Below are 25,073 nucleotides of genomic sequence, written 5' to 3'. Positions count from 1 at the left end.
ATTCATTAATACCTCATTCTGACGTTAATATGAATAGTCAATACTGTACTTACCTATTTTACTGTATATTTTTGCTTTTGAAATTTTTTCTTTGCTGGCCATCACACAAGTCAAGTTTCGCGGGTTTGGTCACCACGTGCTCGATGAATAGGGTTTCAAAAAGGGTACAGGCTAAAACGGAACCGTGCCAAAACGGCACCATTTTCTTTGGCGAAAACGGCACCATTTTTGTTGGCGAAAACGGCACCATATATAAATATATATAACTTATCTTATTTTTAATTTCAGATTATGGTTAGGGTTCAAAGCGATGAATAGGGGTTGAGGTGAATTCATAAGTCTTTCCATTTTGTGGACGTAGACTGACCACACTGTTTATGTAATGTTACTACTAATATTCGCCCCCACTGGGGGGGGGGGAAAAAAAAAAAAAAAAAAAAAAAAAAAAAAAAAAAAAAAAAAAAAAAAAAAAAAAAAAAAAAAAAAAAAAAAAAAAAAAAAAAAAAAAAAAAAAAGAAAAAAAAAAAAAAAGAAAAAAAAAAAAAAAAAAAAGGGGGGGGGAGGAAAAAAAAAAAAAAAAAAAAAAAAAAAAAAAAAAAAAAAAAAAAAAAAAAAAAAAAAAAAAAAAAAAAGGGGTACACAGCCACAGTTTCGTAGATCTTTTAGAAAGATAAATGGATAAGCATTGTATTAATACCCAATGTATCGCGATTTTTACAAATAGTTTTGTTATGATAACAATTTAAACTATTTTTTAATTTAAAAAAAACTAATTACTATAATTAAAAAAAATGAAAATTATGCGTATTTAGTACGAAAATAAAGAAAAAGCTCTGCTCTGTACAGTGCTATTTTTAGATTTTTTCCTCGGTTGAACAGGGAAAATGCTAGAGGCTATTGAATGCACTCGCAACTTTTAGGATAGTCAAATCTAAACGGGCGGTGTGCGACAAAAGGCTTAAAGACGTGTAATACATGGTCTTTTTCAAACACAATATATCACATATATATTGCATTAACTAACAAATAAGAAATGCCACATAAAAGAGCAATAATGCATGTACATTACAGTATATAATTTATTCCAATAAGTACTTTACAAAACAAGATATAAGCAATTAAAGTGGTATATTTATTGTAATTAATCCAGGTCCACAGGGTTTACAGTGCTGTTGCTGGTACCTACGCGGCTGAGTGAAATTCGTCTACTAAATTACACATAGGATTGTTTTGCCATTCCTAATAACAAGCCCTTCGACCGTCCTAGGTTGGACTAATGTGCGGGAAAAGGTCTCACATCACTATACATTTGTGCACGATATTTACCTGTTTCATTGTTCAACGAAAAAATAACTGCATGAAAGACACCGCACGTATAGGTTTTTGCATTTATAACCTTGTCAGTAAATATACCGTTAAAAAACAGTTCCGTTTATTTCAAAAGTTATGTGGCGTATGTGCCCTACACCACATCATTACAACAGATGAAAATACCCAACTAAAACAAAAAAACTAAACTGAATGGAATTGTTAAAAAAATGTTAGGGCATTCCTTGAAACGATTTTAACACACGTAAAGGCAATGATACACACTGGCATAGCCAGGATGGTATATTGGGGGTGGGGGTGGGGGACCCATATTGTATATATGATTTTATAAAATTTAATACAGTTTAAAAAAATTTTTTGATGCGTCACTGATGATACAGTGTATTTGATATGCTGATAATTATCTTCACTAACGGAATTAACTGATGTACACAATAGTCTACATCAAAGTTAACAATTAGTCCGCATATTTGGCCAACCGCTAATGACGTTGGTTATAGGCCTCGACTAAAGAGAATTATATGTTTCCTGTATTGGTTACTGTAATTTTTAAATTATGGTATTTGTGCGTGTAATGTTTAAATTTAAAGATTGTACACATTTTGTTTTATGTTTAAATTTTACCTTGTGCAGTTTTCATATAAATGCAATGTATGAATGATACAAAAAATCTTATATATCTAAATTATGGTTATTTTAAGAATAAATGTATGTCACTATCTGTGGGTTTTGGTTTGTTTGCGGTGTTTTTGTTTGTACTGTTTGTTTTTTATATTATTATTATTATTATGTTGTTGTAGATTGCTTCGCCAAATAAACTAGTAAAAGTTAACAGCAGTTGGAAGCACACCAGAAACTCTCTCTCTGTCTGTCTCTCTCTTTCTCTCGCTCTCTTACACACACACGCGCACACAGAAAGACACACACATTACATATAGTCTATTTGCATCAAAAGGGAACTGATGATACGGTATGTGACTATAATATGCTAACTAATGCTAAAACTGATATAAAACATCATTAAACTTAAAGGCATACATTCACTGATTTAGAGTACCTATTGTTTCTATATATATGGATTATAAATGAAAATTACATTCATATTGGAATACCAAACCTTGCTATTGTCTCATCCAAAACATTTTAAATGAACAACTATGGAGGGAATCTCATGAAAAGCAGGTACCATTTTTAAATCTTGGAACTTGTTTATAGGAAGTCTAAGATGCATACGGTGTATATGTATGTATGTATGTATGTATGTATGCAGGGTATGCACTTGGGATGTGTTTTGACTGGCCAATCAGGCCACTCACAGCAACACTTTGACTCGCCCTTATAACTTTTGAATGGCCCGCCACAGAACTTCGTTAATTTTTTTTTAACTTACTTGAATTGCACTTTAACATGTTATCATATTGTACAAACAATAATAACAATACAAAAGAAGAAAACAGAATTTGTTTCAGTTGTATTACAAACTGTTGTAATTAAAGTGCAATTATTATGTTCTCACGGGACCCACACAATCAAACATCTGGAATGTTTTACCATGGCTCGGTCTTGGAATGAATAAGGTGCTTTTATGGCAATATGACGAGAAATACAAAAAATTATTACTAAGCTGACAGCAATCTATACAAACAATAATCACATCCACTAAAGAAATAAACTTTCTGATCTTTTACAAACATTACTTATTTGCATTTTGATACATAATACAATATGCGGAAATTTTCAGTTGCCAGGCGGGCGACACGTGATATGGTTTTGATTTGCCCGACGCTATTCTGACTCGCCATGACTGATCAGGCGACCATAAAGTGCACACCCTGGTATGATGCTGAACCATTAAGGCAATACTTTTTTTAACCAGGCATCGAAATAAGTTGAGAACAGTCATTCAGGTTACCAGGAGGTTACCACATGTAAAAAAAAGTCGAGAACGGTGTTTCGTTCTTGACAAAAAAATTCAACGGTAGTTTCGTTTCCAAATGTAAACCAGGTAATGCATTTTGGACTCGGTTTCTTTTTCTGGTAAGGAATTGCATCAATGTTTGTTCGCACTTGTGCAACTGCAAGCAAATATAGTTAATTTGTATTTTAGCAGCATCCACTAGATGAATTTACTTCCGCGTTTAATTTTTTCGTACGAAATTGCACAGATGTTCGTGTGCACTTGTGCAATTGAAACAATTGAAGCAATCTGCTTTTAAGCAGCGCCCACTAGGTAAATTTTCTTCTGGATTTCATTTCTCGTACCGATGTTCACGAGCACCGATTGTCTTTCATTGTTGTATGAGAAAATGAAAAACAGAATATTTTTATTTTCATTAATTTATTTATTCAGTTGTTCAGTTATTAAATATGAGTCACCTACTTGTACAGAATTACATGTAATACATTAAGAACAGTGATAAGGCACAGAATGAACCATAAATACATGTATACTACAATAATCATCTGGCACACATGTAAGGGCGTTAAAAGCAGTAATAACAGGAATTCAATTCTAACTTTCGTGGCCTATAGTTGTGCTAACCTATATATTACCAGGCTATATTATGTGGTAACCTGTAAATGGGTTACCAAACACAATGCTTACTTCGATGCCTGCTTAACGTGCACGACAAGTTATTTTCCTTCATGTAGCTAATTTAAAATAGTGGGGATATTTTTTAAGGTTGTTGTTGAAGATTTACTTTGTTAATAATGAGGCAAATAGACCTACTCAATCAGAATTTTGTTAGTACGGTAACTTATAAATTTTTGGTTTGTGTGTCCATTTGTTGCACTATTTCGATCAAGAAACAGTTGAAACATGGAGAAACAAGTTTTGAATACCAGCTATATTAAGGGCATTTAAGGAGATCCGGACGTAGTAAAAAAAAAACCCCACTTACTACGTCCCTCCAGACTACCGAACCATCATTTACATGGCCTTTGGTAGCCCGAGTACTCTGACTGAGAGTGAGCTAGACAGACATTTGGACAAATACGCTCTCATTACAGTCGGAGACCAAGCTATTTGGCAATTCCCGAGAACCAAAACGTTGGCAAAGATTTCTACTCTAATACCACAACAATCCTATGTTTGACGTGAAATACCTTTACATCGATCATTTTCGAGTTGATTGATTAAAAGAAATTCAGATATTAATCACTAATACACACACTATCTACGTCACGAAATAGGTAACCGAGCTTTGTAATTCTTGCGACGGAGTGTCACGAAGCGTAGCTGAATGTGGGTGCTGTCGGATTTCTTTCTGTAGTATGTGTATTAGTGATTAATATATGGAAATTTTTTTATCACTTAACTCGAAAATGATCGATGTAAAGGTATTTGATGTCAAATGTAGGATTGTTGTGGTATTAGAGCGGAAATCTTTGCCAACTTTTTGGTTGTCTCTGACTGTAATGAGAGCGTATTGTGCAACAGTTACAGGTGCCTTCTCATACCAAGCGACGTTACAACATGGAAGAGTGGCTAATGGTTTCCTCTCTAACAGTGATAAAATTACCAAATATTTGACATCCAATAGCCGATGATTAATGAATCAATGTGCTGTAGTGGTGTCGTTACACAAAACAAACTCTTTTTGGTGATTGTCGGGCACTTGTCGTTTTGAGACGGCCCCTGGAAGACGGAATGGCTGAGTGGGCGATCTTGTGGGCATCGTCACAATATAGGTCGGTGAACTTAGAATTCTGCTGTCCGGAGTTTGCCGAAGCTTAGCTGAATGTGGTTGCTGGCGGGTTTCTTTCTGTAGTGTGTGTATTAGTGATTAATATCTGAATTTCTTTTAATCAATCAACTCGAAAATGATCAATGTAAAGGTATTTCACGTCAAACATAGGATTGTTGTGGTATTACTAACTATTAGAGCGGGAATCTTTGCCAACTTTTTGGTTGTCGGCAATTGTCAAAAAAATACATAGCTTGGTCTCTGACTGTAATGAGAGCGTATTTATGTCCAAATGTTCGTCTAGCTCTCTTACAGTCAAGAGTACTGAGAGTACTCGGGCTAGGCCTTTGGGTTCAAATCCCTGCCAACATTATTGAACATTTGGTAAAACCGACAGCTGCAGCGGTGCGAACTGGAAGTTTTAAGTCGGTAATAATATTGGTAAACTCGAAGCATACAAATTTAAAAACATATTTGCTGCATTTGAGTGTCAAACACATTATAAATAATAAGACACTTACAATATCTTTGACGGTAGCCATTTTGACACATGATAGTTCCGCATCAACTGATTAATTTGTTTAAGCATGTTTAAATTTATTAAAACTGCTAATACATTAATTATGTGAATTTTATTTTGTTTTATCCTTATACAATGTGTCAAACGTCCGTTAATATAAATGCAGTGCCATTAGTAATAATATGCAATCATTTTGCTACTTATTTTCCGTGCAGCACAGTTTTGTTTAAAGATGGCGCTCTCCATGAAATCGTTATTGTACATTATTTTTGGTAAAGTAACGCTTAATCAATTTATAATTTTTATTTATAGGCTGCTCATATTTGTTCCCTTTTGATAATAATTACATAAATCCTAAAGGCGAATGCGGCAAACGTTTTTCTCATTTGCCCATAACAAATCGATGTTCTATTTGGGTGAAAATTAAATTTAAAGGGCGTCGGCTGGGCGACCCCTCGCCCCACCCTTCCAAAAAAAAAAAAAAAAAGAAAGAAAAATACCCTCCTAAAAACAAACTAATATTTTTTTTAACTCTTTGTTACCATATATCGTTGTGTCTTATTTTACTCTGTGGATAGGCCTACTCATTATTTTCCCACTCAGTATGATGAGTATCTGTTATAAAAAAGTTGGTACAATTTAATAATTTATAAGCCGACTCATTTTTTCAAGAATTTTGTGTAGTTGTACCAGAGATAATGTTGGTCAGTCTTTTACAGACATTTTCATGAACCGATCAGTTTTAATATATTTTAATAATGATTTCAAGATATCAGAAAAATATATATATATTTTTTAAAGTGAGTAGTAAGACTAATGTGGAATAACGTTGATAATGATATGTTCTTTTTATTTCCATCTTCTTTGAATGAATTGACTGTGAACATTTTGTTTTCAAAATCTTGATTTGTGATATTTCTAGTAAATAAAAAATGTATTAGCAACTACTGTTTAATATTTTAAAATTGTGTAACAATCTCTGAACCTTCCTTAGCGAATTGTGACACAATATTGAATAAAATGTTCCCTGATTGATCAAACTGATATATTTAATGCTAGCTAATAAAAATAGTTTCTTTTTTATAAAGACAGGGCAGTATTTAGCTCAGTCAGTTGAGTGCTCACTTGATCGGTAATGGAGGGACATTTTAGCTAATTTTACTCACAAAATTGTTTGTACGGGATTAAATTGTTGTTATAACAACTTATTTTTTGGATTGGTTTTATAGGTGATAGGTTCCTTTATACTGCTGCATAAAATATTTAATGCAACTCGGGGATAGCTCCGAGTTAGCAGAAAATATCGCCACGTTTTCTATGAAACTTCAAAAATTGCAAAACCCCATTATTTTCTAACAAAATATCAGTTATTACATGAAATTATTTTGCCATGTTAAAATAAAATTTGTTTGTTTAATAATTTTTTATATATTCAAGTTGAAACAATGCTAACAATTTTTAACACCTGTAATATATAGTATTTTTAATGTTCACATACACCATTAACAGTGTGTCACAATTTTGTTGTCTACTGTGACAGAATCGTGCAGATAACTGTTAATAAATGTCTCTAATTCGACTGGTTATATTTCCATAATTCAAATGGTCAAGTTTCCTGTATTTGTATGTGCATGTTGAGGATATTAAAGATAGATGGTTAACTTGAATAAATATATCAGTCGCACTGATTTGTTCAGTATCATGAACTACCGATGTATGTATCTGGAGATAACTGGTGAATAAATGAAAACTTCCATTTTACTTGTGCATTTTGTAAAAAAAATATGATAAACCTACTTTTTTTCTTCTGGTGTTCTCTATAGCATCTTTATTTTTCTGAACAAACAATAGGTATTTTGACTGTAGAACAGTTTAATGTAAATGATATTAACAGACAAAGATTGAGCTTATAAAAATGAATATGTGTATTAAGCAAACATAAAGCTAAACAATATCTTTTATTTTCATTAATTTCATTTTCATTTCAACTTATTTTCATTGTTTATTTCCAATTAAGGTTCAAGCACGCTGTCCTAGGCACACACCTCAGGTATCTGAGCAGGACAGTGGGTTAGTTGTTAATTGTTAGTGGTTGGTGAGAGAGAAGAGGGTGTAGTGTCTAAATGTGATTTGCTAAAATAGGCATAACTTTTGAATGGCTAGGTATATCGAAGATCTGTAAACAGTGTTGGAAACTAGACATGTATAGCTTTCTAATCATATCACACAAGTTACTGAATTCACAAATACTTTATTTTCTCAAATATGGCATTTTGCTTGATCTTGCCCTTCGGTGTATGGGCTGAGTGGGATGTAGTCAAGTGGTAAAGTTCTCACTTGATGCACGGTCGGTCTGGGATCATTGGGCTATTTCTTGTTCCAGCCAGTGCATCACTATTGGTACCACCCCGGTGGATCCATTCAACTGATTGGGTTTTTTCTTGTTCCAACCAGTGCACCACAACTAGTCAACGGCTGTGGTATGTACTTTTCTGTCCGTGGGAAAGTGCATATAAAAGATCCCTTGCTACATTAGGAAAAATGTAGTAGGTTTCCTCTGATGACTACAAGTCAGAATTATCAATTGTTTGACATCCAATAGCCGATGATTAATTAATCAATGTGGTGTTGTTAAACAAAACTTTTACAACTGGTATATCAAAGGCTGTGGTATGTGCTGTATTGTCTGTGGAATTGTGCATATAAAAGATCCTTTGTTATTAATAAAAAAATGTAGCAGGTTTCCTCTCTAAGACTATATGTAAAAATTACCATTTGTTTGACATCCAATTACTAGCTGATGATTAATAAATCAGTGTGCTCTAGTGACCAGTGTTGTTAAACAAAACAAACTTTCTACAGTGTATATATATATATATGTATATGTATATGTATATGTATATATCTATCTATCTATATATATATATATATATATATATATATATATATAATTTCAGTTTTCTTTTTTTCAGGTATTATTCAACTTTCGTTGGCTCAGATAGAATTTGATGAAACGTAAGTTATGTAAGAAATTCAGATCTAAAATCATCATTTTCAAGTTTTGATGAAAAACTAGCTTTGTTTTTGTATCAAATTCCAACTTGTATATATATATATATATATATATATATATATATATATATATATCCAATATTGTTATTTGGTAAGTGCCTTATAAAACATTATACCAGGACTTCTAGAATTTTTTTTAATAAAATCCACTAGCCATGGGATCAGTGATTTAAAATTTTTACTAGCCATGATTAAAAATTCACTAGCCCTACTTTACTTTCAGTTGATACATTTTACTAAATAATAGTAATAATCAAATATGTCACCTAAAGAGGGAAGTAGAGCTTAAAATAAAAACATTGGGGGAGTTTGGGTTGAAGGCAGAATATTCATATATACAAAATAGATTTAACTGCAACATTTGACAAAAAAATTCACTAGCTGTCGGGCATGGCAATAATACTTACTTACTAGCCCAACATTGATTACCACTAGCCATGGGAGTGGGGTTACCATAATCTAGAAGCCCTGCCTTGTTTTGTTAGACTTGTTATTGAGTGATATAATACCTGTTCTTGCTGCCATTGATTGTTTCATGTTTTTAAAGCTGAAGATGTACCTGTAGTTGCATTAAATAAATTACTACTATATAACAAAATAACTTTTTATATAGTTACATGTATATTTTTTATTATCATTTTATTTTGCAGATTGCTGGAACACAGAAAAGATGGTTTGTGGCTCGTTGAGGTAAAAAAATGTGTTCTACTTGTTGTTTAAGTCCCCTACCGGAGGGAACTATGTATGTTTTGTTACCATCCATCTGTCCGTTTTCCACACATATTTCCAGACTTTTTTATTTGTTTTGCCTCAAAATATTGAGCTGAAATTTTATAAACAGCTTTATCATGTACTGTTACAGATAAAATTTGACTTTCGTGGCAATTTACCCATTTTTGAACTTGGGAGATAAAGCATTTCTTTTTTGGACTTTTTTTTGTCAATAAAACTATTGAGCTGAAATTTTGAGTATAGGTTTATCATGTATTGTTATAGATTAAGTTTGACTTTCGTGGCAATTTACCCATTTTTCACAGAGTTAAGGGCCTTTGAACTTAGACAATATGAACATTTGTTTTCCGGATTTTGTTTCGCAATGCCTGAAGTCGATGAGATGAAATTTTGTACATAGCTTTATCATGTACTGTTATAGATCAGGGTTAATTTTCATGGTGATTTACACCTTTTTCATTCGTGAATTTAGGAAATACTAAAATTTGTATTGCTTTAGCAGTACTCTCAGAATGCTTTCCATAAATTTAGGCTTGTAAGATATTGTCAACTGGCACAAATATAAAAAATAAATGCAAGATCAAATCATATGTGACTGAGAAATATCAGTAACTTAAAATTTTGTTCATGATTTTTGTGGACAGAAATTTTATAAAGCTTTCATAACTAATTAGGAAGAAAAAGAAAGACATGTTTTATTTAAAGACGCACTCAACACATTTTATTTACGGATATATGGCGTCAGACATATGGTTATGGACCACACAGATATTGAGAGAGGAAACCCGCTGTCGCCACTTCATGGGCTACTCTTTCCGATTAGCAACAAGGGATCTTTTATATGCACCATCCTACAGACAGGGTAGTACATACCACAGCCTTTGATATACCAGTTGTGAATTAGGAAGGAAGGAAATGTTTTATTTAACAATGCAATCAACACATTTTTATTTATGGTTATATGGCGTTGGACATAACTAATTAGAGCGTTAATGTAACTAATATGTTAAGAAACGAAATTGCATCAGGCCACTGGTAGACATATGAATGAATGAATGAATGTTTAATGACACCCCAGCACAAAAATAAACATCAGTTATATTTGGGTGTCGAATGAAGGTCCGTACATGGATATGATTATTTATATTAAAAATAAAAGTTTTATAAATGAGTAAAAACTCGGTGTAAAGAGCTGTTGGGAAAGTATGAGAAATCATTCCAAACATTAAAATTGTTTAATAGGCAACAGATTTAAGAAATACTTTTCCTTTGTTGTATGCATTTCTTTTTATCGTTCCAGTTTTATGCACCATGGTGTGGTCATTGTAAGAAGCTGGAGCCCATTTACCATGAAGTGTTTGTAGAGTTACGTAACTCGCCTATCAGAGTTGGCAAGGTGGATGGAACACGTTTCTCTAGTGTAGCATCAGAGTTTGACATTCGAGGATTCCCAACTATTATTTTGTGAGTAGTTCTGAGCTGCATTCAATACAACTTGCAAACAAATTGACTATTCATTTTAATATTAAAAGCATGAAAACCAGGCTAGTGAGTGTTAAGCAAAATCGCAGAGCACTTGCATCAGTGGAAAAGCTATTTTACATTTGAAAACTTATCTCCAAAAGAATATTCCATCCATACAATTCAATTCAATAGAATAAAATTTTCGCGTTTTAAAAATACACGTGTTCCACCTTCCAAGTAAAATGTCTGAAAGGCTGCAAATCACACTTTCATGTCATGCCTGTTAACGCATCATGGGGTCACGTAACTTAGCTCTTGGAGTTGAGAGTCATTTTGGCAAGCGATGGGAAAAACACAATTTTTTATTGCGAATATATTTTAAAAAATGGGTCAATTGTTTGAAGTTTGTTTTATTGATACTTCATATATATTGTAATAGGTATACGTAGATACCAAACAATAGTAAATTAAGTTTTCAATGAGCCTGGACCTTTAATGACACCACATTGACTTATTAATCATCAGCTGTTAGATGATAAACATTTGGTAATCCTGACTCATGGTCTTCAGCGGGAGCATGTTAAATTTTTTCATTAGCAGCAAGGAATCTTTGATATACCAGACATGGGACTATGGTTGGGATGGGGGGTGGGGGGGGGAAACAATCGGCGAATGGGTCTGCCAAAGGGATTCGATCCTACAGCTAATGCACCTCAGGCGAGTGCTCTACCGACTCAGCTAGATCCCACACCTGCTATCAGTTGAATGTAGATCAGGTTAAACGTTTTTAGAATAGAATTATATTAACATATTAAAGCTGTTCAGCCTATAAATATAACATACATCGGTGTGTATGCTTGAACCTTAAGTGGATATAAGCATAAAAATTAATTGAAAATGAAGCCGTATACTTTAAAGCTTTGATGAGATATCACATGGTATTTAAAAGATTTAAAGGCTGGGTTTTTTTTATAGCAGTCCTTTTCATGTCTAGTTCTGGGTGGGCAGAAAATTTTGCCACATTATCTATTCAGTTTCAAACATTGCAGAAACCCAGTTATTTTTCTTTAAAAATATTGATTATTACATGCAATTAGTTTGCAAATTCTTTCAGAGTGTTCAATTTTTTATAATATTGTTTTTTACAATATGATTATGTGATTAATTAATGCAGAATTTAATATTAATTAATACTGTAATTAATGATAATAAATAATAAAATTATTATCTCGACACAGAAATTATATTTGTTGCCTGACCAGTTGGTATTGCAGTTGGTACTGGTTTGTTTGATGTTTACTTGATGTTACAAGGACATAATTTGAATTGTGTGTGTTTACTTTCAGTATAGATGGTGATAAAACATACACACACAGAGGCGATAGGACCAAAGATGACATTGTACAGTTTGCTTTAAAAGCTCAAGGGTAAGAGTAATATTCATCTTCGGGCATCTTTTGTTATTTTAAAAGAATTACCACTTAAAACAACAATTAAAAATTCTTGGTTATCTTTTTTTTTTATGACTGCAGTATAATTAAGTTATCATCACAATATATTTTCATTATTTTCTACAACTTTTGAGGAGTAGAAATTAAGATATATTTATTATGGCCTAGGGGCTATAGTAACCTTGAAAAGTTACACGTCCTCATTCATGGCTAGATATGGGTGAGCAGAATATTTCGCTAAATTAGATATTACATTGTCAGTCATTACATGAAATTATTTTGCCAAGTTAAAAAGAAAGTCGCCAATTGTTTTTTAAAATTTGCATTTGGCAAGTTTAGTGAGTAGTAGAGTTAGCCCTGTTATGGAAAGTCACTAGCCACACCCCCACTTGTTGGGACCTGTGTGAATGACAGGTGTGTAACATTTATGGCACATCCTGAAAAGACAGACCATAGGCCTTTTATTATTAACTGGTTTACTAATCTACCGACCCTAGGAATCGTGAAATGAAAAATAAATCAAGATTGAAAAATATCTGAGCTAGCACCATTTAAATTGTACTTGTACCCAGTGATAGTGAGGGAGGGGGGAGCAAGTATTAGTTTATACCAATGCCGTCTCAAAATAGTTTTACAATTATTTTTTATAATATGAAATAATTATTTATGAATCATACATTTCAAATTTTAAAAAAAAAGAGTAAATATTTATTCAAATTTTTTCTTTAACAACAAACCAGATATGGTATGTGAGACCTTTATTTCTTTGTATATCATATAATGCCTTTGTATCTTATCCCACAGGCCTGCAGTGAGGAAGTTAGCTAGTGTGGGCAGATTCAACGAAGCAAAGAGTCAACACAGTGACAGTGTTTTCTTTCTTTACATCGGACAAGATTCTCCTGATGAAGAATTGTTTGTAAGTTGTTCAAGGCATGTTGTACAATCAGATCTGCTATAGAAAATACTTTACTTCTTTTCAAACTGACCTCAAACTAATGGCATTTCCCCCTCAAACCATGGGCAGGTCCAAACCTCTAAACATCCAATTGGATGGCTTCAATCATGTGACCAGAACAAGAAGCAGAGGTTAGGCTTTCTGTCTAGAACGGGTTAAAGGTTGGTCGTCGGTTGTCGTTCACACTGAGCTGTTAAAAGTAACTCTGTTGGAGCTGGTAACGGGCTGTGAACCCAGTACCTACTAGCCTTAAGACAAATGGTTTGACCACTACAAGTCTGAAACTGTTTAGTACCTTGTATAAACATGGTATATTATAATTTGTCTATCAAGAACACTATAGATTGTCTCCCCTTTAAAATAGAACTGGTCCCAATTTCTTCAGTAAAGAATAGAGATGAGATCCAGCTCAACCTGTAAAGAATAGAGATGAGATCTAGCTCAATCTGTAAAGAATAGAGATGAGATCCAGCTCAATCTGTAAAGAATAGGGATGAGATCCAGCTCAATCTGTAAAGAATAGAGATGAAATCCAGCTCAACCTGTAAAGAATAGAGGTGAGATCCAGCTCAACCTTTAAAGAATAGAGATGAGATCGAGCTCAGTCTGTAAAGAATAGACATGAGACCTAGCTCAGTCTGTAAAGAATAGACATGAGACCTAGCTCAGTCTGTAAAGAATAGAGATGAGACCTAGCTCAGTCTGTAAAGAATAGAGATGAGATCTGGCTCAATCTGTAAAGAATAGAGATGAGATCTAACTCAATCTGTAAAGAATAAAACTCAATCTGTAAAGAATAGAGATGAGATCTAGCTCAATCTGTAAAGAATAGAGATGAGATCTAACTCAATCTGTAAAGAATAAAGCTCAGTCTGTAAAGAATAGAGATGAGATCTAGCTGTCTGTAAGGAATAGAGATGAGATCTAGCTCAATCTATAAAGAATAAAGCTCAATCTGTAAAGAATAGAGATGAGATCTAGCTCAATCTGTAAAGAATAGAGATGAGATCTAACTCAATCTGTAAAGAATAAAGCTCAGTCTGTAAAGAATAGAGATGAGATCTAGCTCAGTCTGTAAAGAATAAAGATGAGATCTAGCTCAAATCTGTAGAAAAATAGAGATGAGATCTAGCTCAGTCTGTAGAGAATAGAGATGAGATCTAGCTCAGTCTGTAGAGAATAGAGATGAGATCTAGCTCAGTCTGTAGAGAATAGAGATGAGATCTAGCTCAGTCTGTAAAGAATAGAGATGAGATCTAGCTCAATCTGTAGAGAATAGAGATGAGATCTAGCTCAATCTGTAAAGAATAAAGCTCAATCTGTAAAGAATAGAGATGAGATCTAGCTCAATCTGTAGAGAATAGAGATGAGATCTAGCTCAGTCTGTAGAGAATAGAGATGAGATCTAGCTCAGTCTGTAAATAATAGAGATGAGATCTAGCTCAATCTGTAAAGAATAAAGCTCAATCTGTAAAGAATAGAGATGAGATCTAGCTCAATCTGTAGAGAATAGAGATGAGATCTAGCTCAGTCTGTAGAGAATAGAGATGAGATCTAGCTCAGTCTGTAAATAATAGAGATGAGATCTAGCTCAATCTGTAGAGAATAGAGATGAGATCTAGCTCAGTCTGTAGAGATTAGAGATGAGATCTAGCTCAGTCTGTAAATAATAGAGATGAGATCTAGCTCAGTCTGTAGAGAATAGAGATGAGATCTAGCTCAATCCGTAGAGAATAGAGATGAGATCTAGCTCAGTCTGTAAAGAATAGAGATGAGATCTAGCTATGTCTGTAAATAATAGAGATGAGATCTAGCTCAATCTGTAGAGAATAGAGATGAGATCTAGCTCAATCTGTAGAGAATAGAGATGATATCTAGCTCAGTCTGTAAAGAATAGAGATGAGATCTAGCTATGTCTGTAAATAATAGAGATGAGATCTAGCTCAGTCTGTAAAGATTAGAGATGAGATCTAGCTCAATCTGTAGAGAATAGAGATGAGATCTAGCTCAATCTGTAGAGAATAGAGATGAGATCTAGCTCAGTCTGTAAAGAATAGAGATGAGATCTAGCTCAATCTGTAGAGAATAGAGATGAGATCTAGCTCTGTCTGTAAAGAATAGAGATGTGATCTAGCTCAATCTGTAAAGAATAGAGATGAGATCTAGCTCAGTCTATAAATAATAGAGATGAGATCTAGCTCAATCTGTAGAGAATAGAGATGAGATCTAGCTCAATCTGTAGAGAATAGAGATGAGATCTAGCTCAACCTGTAAAGAATAGAGATGAGATCTAGCTATGTCTGTAAAGAATAGAGATGAGATCTAGCTCAATCTGTAGAGAATAGAGATGAGCTCTAGCTCAATCTGTAATGAATAGAGATGAGATCTAGCTCAATCCGTAGAGAATAGAGATGAGATCTAGCTCAGTCTGTAAAGAATAGAGATGAGATCTAGCTATGTCTGTAAATAATAGAGATGAGATCTAGCTCAATCTGTAGAGAATAGAGATGAGATCTAGCTCAATCTGTAGAGAATAGAGATGATATCTAGCTCAGTCTGTAAAGAATAGAGATGAGATCTAGCTATGTCTGTAAATAATAGAGATGAGATCTAGCTCAGTCTGTAAAGATTAGAGATGAGATCTAGCTCAATCTGTAGAGAATAGAGATGAGATCTAGCTCAATCTGTAGAGAATAGAGATGAGATCTAGCTCAGTCTGTAAAGAATAGAGATGAGATCTAGCTCAATCTGTAGAGAATAGAGATGAGATCTAGCTCTGTCTGTAAAGAATAGAGATGTGATCTAGCTCAATCTGTAAAGAATAGAGATGAGATCTAGCTCAGTCTATAAATAATAGAGATGAGATCTAGCTCAATCTGTAGAGAATAGAGATGAGATCTAGCTCAATCTGTAAAGAATAGAGATGAGATCTAGCTCAATCTGTAGAGAATAGAGATGAGATCTAGCTCAACCTGTAAAGAATAGAGATGAGATCTAGCTATGTCTGTAAAGAATAGAGATGAGATCTAGCTCAATCTGTAGAGAATAGAGATGAGCTCTAGCTCAATCTGTAATGAATAGAGATGAGATCTAGCTCAATCTGTAAAGAATAGAGATGAGATCTAGCTATGTCTGTAAAGAATATAGATGAGATCTAGCTCAATCTGTAGAGAATAGAGATGAGATCTAGCTCAATCTGTAAAGAATAGAGATGAGATCTAACTCAATCTGTAAAGAATAAAGCTCAGTCTGTAAAGAATAGAGATGAGATCTAGCTCAGTCTGTAAAGAATAAAGATGAGATCTAGCTCAAATCTGTAGAAAAATAGAGATGAGATCTAGCTCAGTCTGTAGAGAATAGAGATGAGATCTAGCTCAGTCTGTAGAGAATAGAGATGAGATCTAGCTCAGTCTGTAGAGAATAGAGATGAGATCTAGCTCAGTCTGTAAAGAATAGAGATGAGATCTAGCTCAATCTGTAGAGAATAGAGATGAGATCTAGCTCAATCTGTAAAGAATAAAGCTCAATCTGTAAAGAATAGAGATGAGATCTAGCTCAATCTGTAGAGAATAGAGATGAGATCTAGCTCAGTCTGTAGAGAATAGAGATGAGATCTAGCTCAGTCTGTAAATAATAGAGATGAGATCTAGCTCAATCTGTAAAGAATAAAGCTCAATCTGTAAAGAATAGAGATGAGATCTAGCTCAATCTGTAGAGAATAGAGATGAGATCTAGCTCAGTCTGTAGAGAATAGAGATGAGATCTAGCTCAGTCTGTAAATAATAGAGATGAGATCTAGCTCAATCTGTAGAGAATAGAGATGAGATCTAGCTCAGTCTGTAGAGATTAGAGATGAGATCTAGCTCAGTCTGTAAATAATAGAGATGAGATCTAGCTCAGTCTGTAGAGAATAGAGATGAGATCTAGCTCAATCCGTAGAGAATAGAGATGAGATCTAGCTCAGTCTGTAAAGAATAGAGATGAGATCTAGCTATGTCTGTAAATAATAGAGATGAGATCTAGCTCAATCTGTAGAGAATAGAGATGAGATCTAGCTCAATCTGTAGAGAATAGAGATGATATCTAGCTCAGTCTGTAAAGAATAGAGATGAGATCTAGCTATGTCTGTAAATAATAGAGATGAGATCTAGCTCAGTCTGTAAAGATTAGAGATGAGATCTAGCTCAATCTGTAGAGAATAGAGATGAGATCTAGCTCAATCTGTAGAGAATAGAGATGAGATCTAGCTCAGTCTGTAAAGAATAGAGATGAGATCTAGCTCAATCTGTAGAGAATAGAGATGAGATCTAGCTCTGTCTGTAAAGAATAGAGATGTGATCTAGCTCAATCTGTAAAGAATAGAGATGAGATCTAGCTCAGTCTATAAATAATAGAGATGAGATCTAGCTCAATCTGTAGAGAATAGAGATGAGATCTAGCTCAATCTGTAGAGAATAGAGATGAGATCTAGCTCAACCTGTAAAGAATAGAGATGAGATCTAGCTATGTCTGTAAAGAATAGAGATGAGATCTAGCTCAATCTGTAGAGAATAGAGATGAGCTCTAGCTCAATCTGTAATGAATAGAGATGAGATCTAGCTCAATCCGTAGAGAATAGAGATGAGATCTAGCTCAGTCTGTAAAGAATAGAGATGAGATCTAGCTATGTCTGTAAATAATAGAGATGAGATCTAGCTCAATCTGTAGAGAATAGAGATGAGATCTAGCTCAATCTGTAGAGAATAGAGATGATATCTAGCTCAGTCTGTAAAGAATAGAGATGAGATCTAGCTATGTCTGTAAATAATAGAGATGAGATCTAGCTCAGTCTGTAAAGATTAGAGATGAGATCTAGCTCAATCTGTAGAGAATAGAGATGAGATCTAGCTCAATCTGTAGAGAATAGAGATGAGATCTAGCTCAGTCTGTAAAGAATAGAGATGAGATCTAGCTCAATCTGTAGAGAATAGAGATGAGATCTAGCTCTGTCTGTAAAGAATAGAGATGTGATCTAGCTCAATCTGTAAAGAATAGAGATGAGATCTAGCTCAGTCTATAAATAATAGAGATGAGATCTAGCTCAATCTGTAGAGAATAGAGATGAGATCTAGCTCAATCTGTAGAGAATAGAGATGAGATCTAGCTCAGTCTATAAATAATAGAGATGAGATCTAGCTCAACCTGTAAAGAATAGAGATGAGATCTAGCTCAATCTGTAGAGAATAGAGATGATATCTAGCTCAGTCTGTAAAGAATAGAGATGAGATCTAGCTCAGTCTGTAAAGAATAGAGATGAGATCTAGCTCAATCTGTAGAGAATAGAGATGAGCTCTAGCTCAATCTGTAATGAATAGAGATGAGATCTAGCTCAATCTGTAAAGAATAGAGATGAGATCTAGCTATGTCTGTAAAGAATATAGATGAGATCTAGCTCAATCTGTAAAGTGCACATCTGAGGTTTGTGGGTTGTAGAATCAAACCCCTGCAAGGTATCCATTTTCTGATTGGTTTTTTTCCTGTGACAACCAAAACTTGTGTTTGACTGCCAGACTAGTTTCAGACTGTCTGTCTGTTAAAAATAGAGCTAAACATAAAAATGGAGATTATCACTTGTTGCTACTGCTGGAAAAGTATCCCTATTTGTAGAGCAAAACCCCAGAATGGGTCCATTCTTTGATTGTTCCCCCCACCTCTATCCCATCCCATCCAGTGTGCATTGAGAATATCAAAGGCTGCATTATATGTGCTGTCCCATCTATAGTAAAATGCATGCATATAAAAGATCCCTGAGTCACTGCTAATGGAAAAATATAACAGGTTTCCTCTACAACGGTTTGTCAGAATTACCAAATGATTGATATCCAATAGCAGTTTACATACTCAGTGGTGGTGTTAAACCAAACAAGTTTCTATAAAGAACACTTTATAACAGCCATCTTTTATTTTCAAATATTAACCTGACCTTTGCCACCTGTTCCAGTTGCTTTAAGTTGCCAGCTGTCTAAATTTTTTAAAGTTAAAGTTAATTTTATATCATGTATTGAAGAATGAATGTTTTAAAGGCTTTCTATTTGCCTTTTCAAAGTATTTTCTCCGGTTTTTGGAAAGGTGTGGGGTTTTTTGGGGAGGGGGTTTTGTTGGGGTGGGTTTATTACATTTTAATACTATTCTTTTCTATTCTAACTGTACTCAGATGTAAATTATGACTCAAAATATATATCATCAAAATTCAGGGTTTTATTTTGTGATCTTTTCAAGTATGCATAAATAAAGTGCAATTTACTTGACTTACTATTTATATGTTGTCTCTATTTCAGACAATGTATTCTTCAGTTGCTGAAAAGTACATAGTTCACAGCTACTTCTATGCAGGACAAAAACAGATTTTATCCAAGAAACAGGTAAATGTTTAGTCTGTTTAGTTTTTACCAACGTGCAACCAGTAGCTTTAGGCACTACACCACTATTACGTGTAGTAGCCTAACCTTTAGACTACTGGATTAATTTTTGACAAAAACCACGTTGAGTTAGTACAACTTTATAATTTTTACTCACATATATTCACTTAAATATTTTACAAATACATAAAATAAAGTTCATATTTGAATTGGTAAGTATTATTTCCTTGTGTTTTTCTCATTTGTTTTTCTCATTTGTATGATGTTTTTAGATCAGTTATTATTGATTGAAATTTAAGCTACTGTATTAATTTTTGATAAAAACCACGTTGAGTGGGTACAAGTTTATAATTTTTACTGACATATATTCACTTAAATATTTTATTAATACATAAAATAAAGTTTATATTTGAATTGGTAAGTATTATTTTTGTGGGTTTTTAACATTTTTATGATATTTTAGATCAGTTATTATTGATTAAAATTAGACCAAAAACCCGAAAAAGTCGCATTTGTTTACGGACATTTGTGGCCAGCTGTCCATTATTTATGTCCATTATTCCCGATAATAGTGGGTTTTTTTTATCAGAATGTTTAAAAAACAAAAATGACCTATAATTCATATCCCAATATTTGGTGATTTTCGTTGTTGGTAAAAAGATCAAATTTATTATCGAATTAACTGTCACAATCGGCTATCAATCCATGAAAATGAACGTGACGTGCCGCCGTTGTTGTAAATCGAAAATACTTGCTGAAAACCGCTTTTTGAACTGAAAATTCCAAGATATTTTCCATTGAAAAACAATACAAAACAAAAGCCACCATCTGGTCGAGTAGTCTGTTTTCTGTATTATATTTCCATTTCTGGTGAGTGCCATGTGCAAAATGGTGGGATATATGAATTGAGGAATGCACTGTATACACTGTATGTCGATATCAGATATCCCGCCTGCAGTAGTCAGAAGGTTAATATAGTACAGCTGGATGAATTGGGGAATGCACTGTATTCACTTTTTGTTGATATCAGATATCTCCAAGATATTTTCCATTGAAAAACAAAACAAAACAAAACAAAAGCCACCTTCTGGTCAAGTAGTCTGTTTTCTGTATTATATTTCCATTTCCGGTGAGTGCCATGTGCAAAATGGTGGGATGTATGAATTGAGGAATGCACTGTATACACTGTATGTCGATATCAGATATCTCGCCTGCAGTAGTCAGAAGATGAATATAGTACAGCAGGATGAATTGGGAAATGCACTGTATTCACTGTATGTTGATATCAGATATCTCGCCTGCAGTAGTCAGAAGGTTAATATAGTACAGCTGGATGAATTGGGGAATGCACTGTATACACTGTATGTCGATATCAGATATCTCGCCTGCAGTAGTCAGAAGGTTAATATAGTACAGCTGGATGAATTGGGGAATGCACTGTATACACTGTATGTCGATATCAGATATCTCGCCTGCAGTAGTCAGAAGGTTAATATAGTACAGCTGGATGAATTGGGGAATGCACTGCATACACTGTATGTCGATATCAGATATTTCGCCTGCAGTAGTCAGAAGGTTAATATAGTACAGCTGGATGAATTGGGGAATGCACTGCATACACTGTATGTCGATATCAGATATCTCGCCTGCAGTAGTCAGAAGGTTAATATAGTACAGCTGGATGAATTGGGGAATGCACTGCATACACTGTATGTCGATATCAGATATCTCGCCTGCAGTAGTCAGAAGGTTAATATAGTACAGCTGGATGAATTGGGGAATGCACTGCATACACTGTATGTCGATATCAGATATCTCGCCTGCAGTAGTCAGAAGGTTAATATAGTACAGCTGGATGAATTGGGGAATGCACTGTATTCACTGTATGTCGATATCAGATATCTCGCCTGCAGTAGTCAGAAGGTTAATATAGTACAGCTGGATGAATTGGGGAATGCACTGTATACACTGTATGTCGATATCAGATATCTCGCCTGCAGTAGTCAGAAGGTTAATATAGTACAGCTGGATGAATTGGGGAATGCACTGTATACACTGTATGTCGATATCAGATATCTCGCCTGCAGTAGTCAGAAGGTTAATATAGTACAGCTGGATGAATTGGGGAATGCACTGTATACACTGTATGTCGATATCAGATATCTCACCTGCAGTAGTCAGAAGGTTAATATAGTACAGCTGGATGAATTGGGGAATGCACTGTATACACTGTATGTCGATATCAGATATCTCGCCTGCAGTAGTCAGAAGGTTAATATAGTACAGCTGGATGAATTGGGGAATGCACTGTATACACTGTATGTCGATATCAGATATCTCGCCTGCAGTAGTCAGAAGGTTAATATAGTACAGCTGGATGAATTGGGGAATGCACTGCATACACTGTATGTCGATATCAGATATTTCGCCTGCAGTAGTCAGAAGGTTAATATAGTACAGCTGGATGAATTGGGGAATGCACTGCATACACTGTATGTCGATATCAGATATCTCGCCTGCAGTAGTCAGAAGGTTAATATAGTACAGCTGGATGAATTGGGGAATGCACTGCATACACTGTATGTCGATATCAGATATCTCGCCTGCAGTAGTCAGAAGGTTAATATAGTACAGCTGGATGAATTGGGGAATGCACTGCATACACTGTATGTCGATATCAGATATCTCGCCTGCAGTAGTCAGAAGGTTAATATAGTACAGCTGGATGAATTGGGGAATGCACTGCATACACTGTATGTCGATATCAGATATCTCGCCTGCAGTAGTCAGAAGGTTAATGTAGTACAGCTGGATGAATTGGGGAATGCACTGCATACACTGTATGTCGATATCAGATATCTCGCCTGCAGTAGTCAGAAGGTTAATATAGTACAGCTGGATGAATTGGGGAATGCACTGCATACACTGTATGTCGATATCAGATATCTCGCCTGCAGTAGTCAGAAGGTTAATATAGTACAGCTGGATGAATTGGGGAATGCACTGCATACACTGTATGTCGATATCAGATATCTCGCCTGCAGTAGTCAGAAGGTTAATATAGTACAGCTGGATGAATTGGGGAATGCACTGTATTCACTGTATGTCGATATCAGATATCTCGCCTGCAGTAGTCAGAAGGTTAATATAGTACAGCTGGATGAATTGGGGAATGCACTGTATACACTGTATGTCGATATCAGATATCTCGCCTGCAGTAGTCAGAAGGTTAATATAGTACAGCTGGATGAATTGGGGAATGCACTGTATACACTGTATGTCGATATCAGATATCTCGCCTGCAGTAGTCAGAAGGTTAATATAGTACAGCTGGATGAATTGGGGAATGCACTGTATACACTGTATGTCGATATCAGATATCTCACCTGCAGTAGTCAGAAGGTTAATATAGTACAGCTGGATGAATTGGGGAATGCACTGTATACACTGTATGTCGATATCAGATATCTCGCCTGCAGTAGTCAGAAGGTTAATATAGTACAGCTGGATGAATTGGGGAATGCACTGTTCTTTCTTTGATTGGATGCAGGATTTAGCTAAGTCGGTTGAGGTGCTTTTGTCGCAGGATCAAACCACCTTGATGGATCCATTCAGCTGATTGGGTTATTCCTCGTTCCAACCAGTGCACCACAACTGGTCAAAGGCTGTGGTATGTGCTTTCCTGTATGTGGGAAAGTGCATATAAAAGATCCCTTGCTGCATTAGGAAAACAAATATAGTGGGTTTCCTCTGATGACTACGTATCAGAATTACCAAATGTGTGACATTAAATAGCTGATGATTAATTAATCAATGTGCTCTAGTGGCGTCTTTAAACAAAACAAAATTGACTTTAACTTTCTTTGATTGAGAACGTGGGATCTAGGTCAGTTGGCAGAGTGCTCATTAGTTTTTGTGTATTAAAATTTTCAATGTTTTGGGAACACGTTAGGCCCATGTTGAAACTGCATTTACTAAATTAATTTTATCATGAAAAAATATCTACAATGAAACCTGTATAAACCGGAATCCTGTCATAACTGGCCAAGTTTCATGGTCCCGTATTTTTTAAATTCTAAAACTCGACCCTATAAACACTGGATGCTGTCTAAGTCTGTTCCAGGTTTGATCCGGTTTAGACAGGTTTCACAGTACAGTCAAACCTGTCACAGTGGCCACCTGTAATCAGCGGTCACCTGCCTTAAGCGGCCACTTTTTCCCCACCCAAATAATTTATAATGTAAATGCACCTGTAATAAGCGGTTGCCTGTCTAACACGGCCAGCAGCCACCTAAAACGGATCCCAAATCCCTAAAAGACCTGTATTAAACAGCCACAGTAAATGTTTACTGTTATATAAAAGCCTTTTAGCCTTTAAGGGATATTTTAACAATAGCAATAAGGCGCAGAAAATAACCAATCTTCACCCCTTCAGGAATACTAGTACCCATTCAGTCCTGACATCTCAACTGTGTATCAATTAAGAAAGTATGATTCTGGAATGCATCTAATTGCCTCTGGGCAGGATACGCTTGACATATGTGTCGATTCACTTAATATGACAATCAACCGCATGAAGTAGGGTTTATATAATTAAATGAAAAAGAAAACAAACTTGTTGAGAATGGTTAATTTAATACATTCTAGTTGCATTTTTTCTGAAGGAGGTGACATGTCAAAAGTTGATTTAAAATCTACTGTGAAGCACACATCCGTTTTAGCAGTATAGACGGTAAAACAAGAAACAACAACAAATGTTTTAAGACTCTGTGGCAACCTGTAATCAATGGTCACCTGATATTATTTCTATATTCTATTTATTCTACAGAAAGTACGTGTGAATAGTTATCCGACAGTACTGGTTTTCAAGGATGGCCTATCATTTGAGTATCAAGGTAAGGAGTAGAAATTTCTTCCAATGTCTCCATCAGTAAAGGTGACATGAATAAAGGTTTTGTTTTGACTGTTGGTAACTTTGTCCATCTTGTCATCTACTTGAGATAGGTAAATCAAATCTTGAATTTTTGTGGAATTACGGTAGTTTGATAATTGATCTGGTGAATTGGGCCTCATATTGTCCTGCTTCTCCTCAAAACTAATCCATCCATCCATACCTCAATCTCTCCATCCATCCATTCCTACGTTCATCAAATAATCTATACATCCAATCCTCAATTCATCCATCCATCCATCCATACCTCAATCTCTCCATCCATCCATTCCTACATTCATCGAATCATCTATACATCCAATCCTCAATTCATCCATCCATCCATCCATCCATCCATCCATACCTCAATCTCTCCATCCATCCATTCCTAAGTTCATCGAATCATCTATACATCCAATCCTCAATTCATCCATCCATCCATCCATACTTCAATCTCTCCATCCATCCATTCCTACGTTCATCGAATCATCTATACATCCAATCCTCAATTCATCCATCCATCCATCCAT

At 34.9% G+C, this 25,073-nt stretch overlaps 2 protein-coding genes across 2 annotated transcripts in view; one reads left to right on the top strand and one right to left on the bottom strand.

Moving 5' to 3' along the window:
- The window catches only part of LOC121388338 (prefoldin subunit 4-like), a 14,253-nt gene extending 8,670 nt beyond the window's left edge, over positions 1-5,583 (bottom strand). Inside the window, exon 1 of the mRNA XM_041519637.1 lies at positions 5,540-5,583. Coding sequence (XP_041375571.1) covers positions 5,540-5,560 — 21 coding nt within the window. The 5' untranslated portion in view covers positions 5,561-5,583. The remainder of the gene's footprint in view (positions 1-5,539) is intronic.
- Positions 5,584-5,763: 180 nt separating this feature from the next.
- LOC121388103 (protein disulfide-isomerase TMX3-like) overlaps positions 5,764-25,073 on the top strand; it is a 122,795-nt gene continuing 103,485 nt past the window's right edge. Inside the window, exons 1-8 of the mRNA XM_041519322.1 lie at positions 5,764-5,810; positions 8,511-8,553; positions 9,261-9,300; positions 10,643-10,806; positions 12,153-12,233; positions 13,062-13,176; positions 19,533-19,616; positions 24,442-24,508. Of these exons, the coding sequence (XP_041375256.1) occupies positions 5,771-5,810; positions 8,511-8,553; positions 9,261-9,300; positions 10,643-10,806; positions 12,153-12,233; positions 13,062-13,176; positions 19,533-19,616; positions 24,442-24,508 (634 nt within the window). The 5' untranslated portion in view covers positions 5,764-5,770. The remainder of the gene's footprint in view (positions 5,811-8,510; positions 8,554-9,260; positions 9,301-10,642; positions 10,807-12,152; positions 12,234-13,061; positions 13,177-19,532; positions 19,617-24,441; positions 24,509-25,073) is intronic.

This window comes from Gigantopelta aegis, chromosome 14, assembly GCF_016097555.1.
Source record: "Gigantopelta aegis isolate Gae_Host chromosome 14, Gae_host_genome, whole genome shotgun sequence".
Taxonomy (NCBI): domain Eukaryota; kingdom Metazoa; phylum Mollusca; class Gastropoda; order Neomphalida; family Peltospiridae; genus Gigantopelta; species Gigantopelta aegis.
Note: the sequence above shows the minus strand (reverse complement) of the source record. Positions and strands in the feature narration are given on the sequence as shown.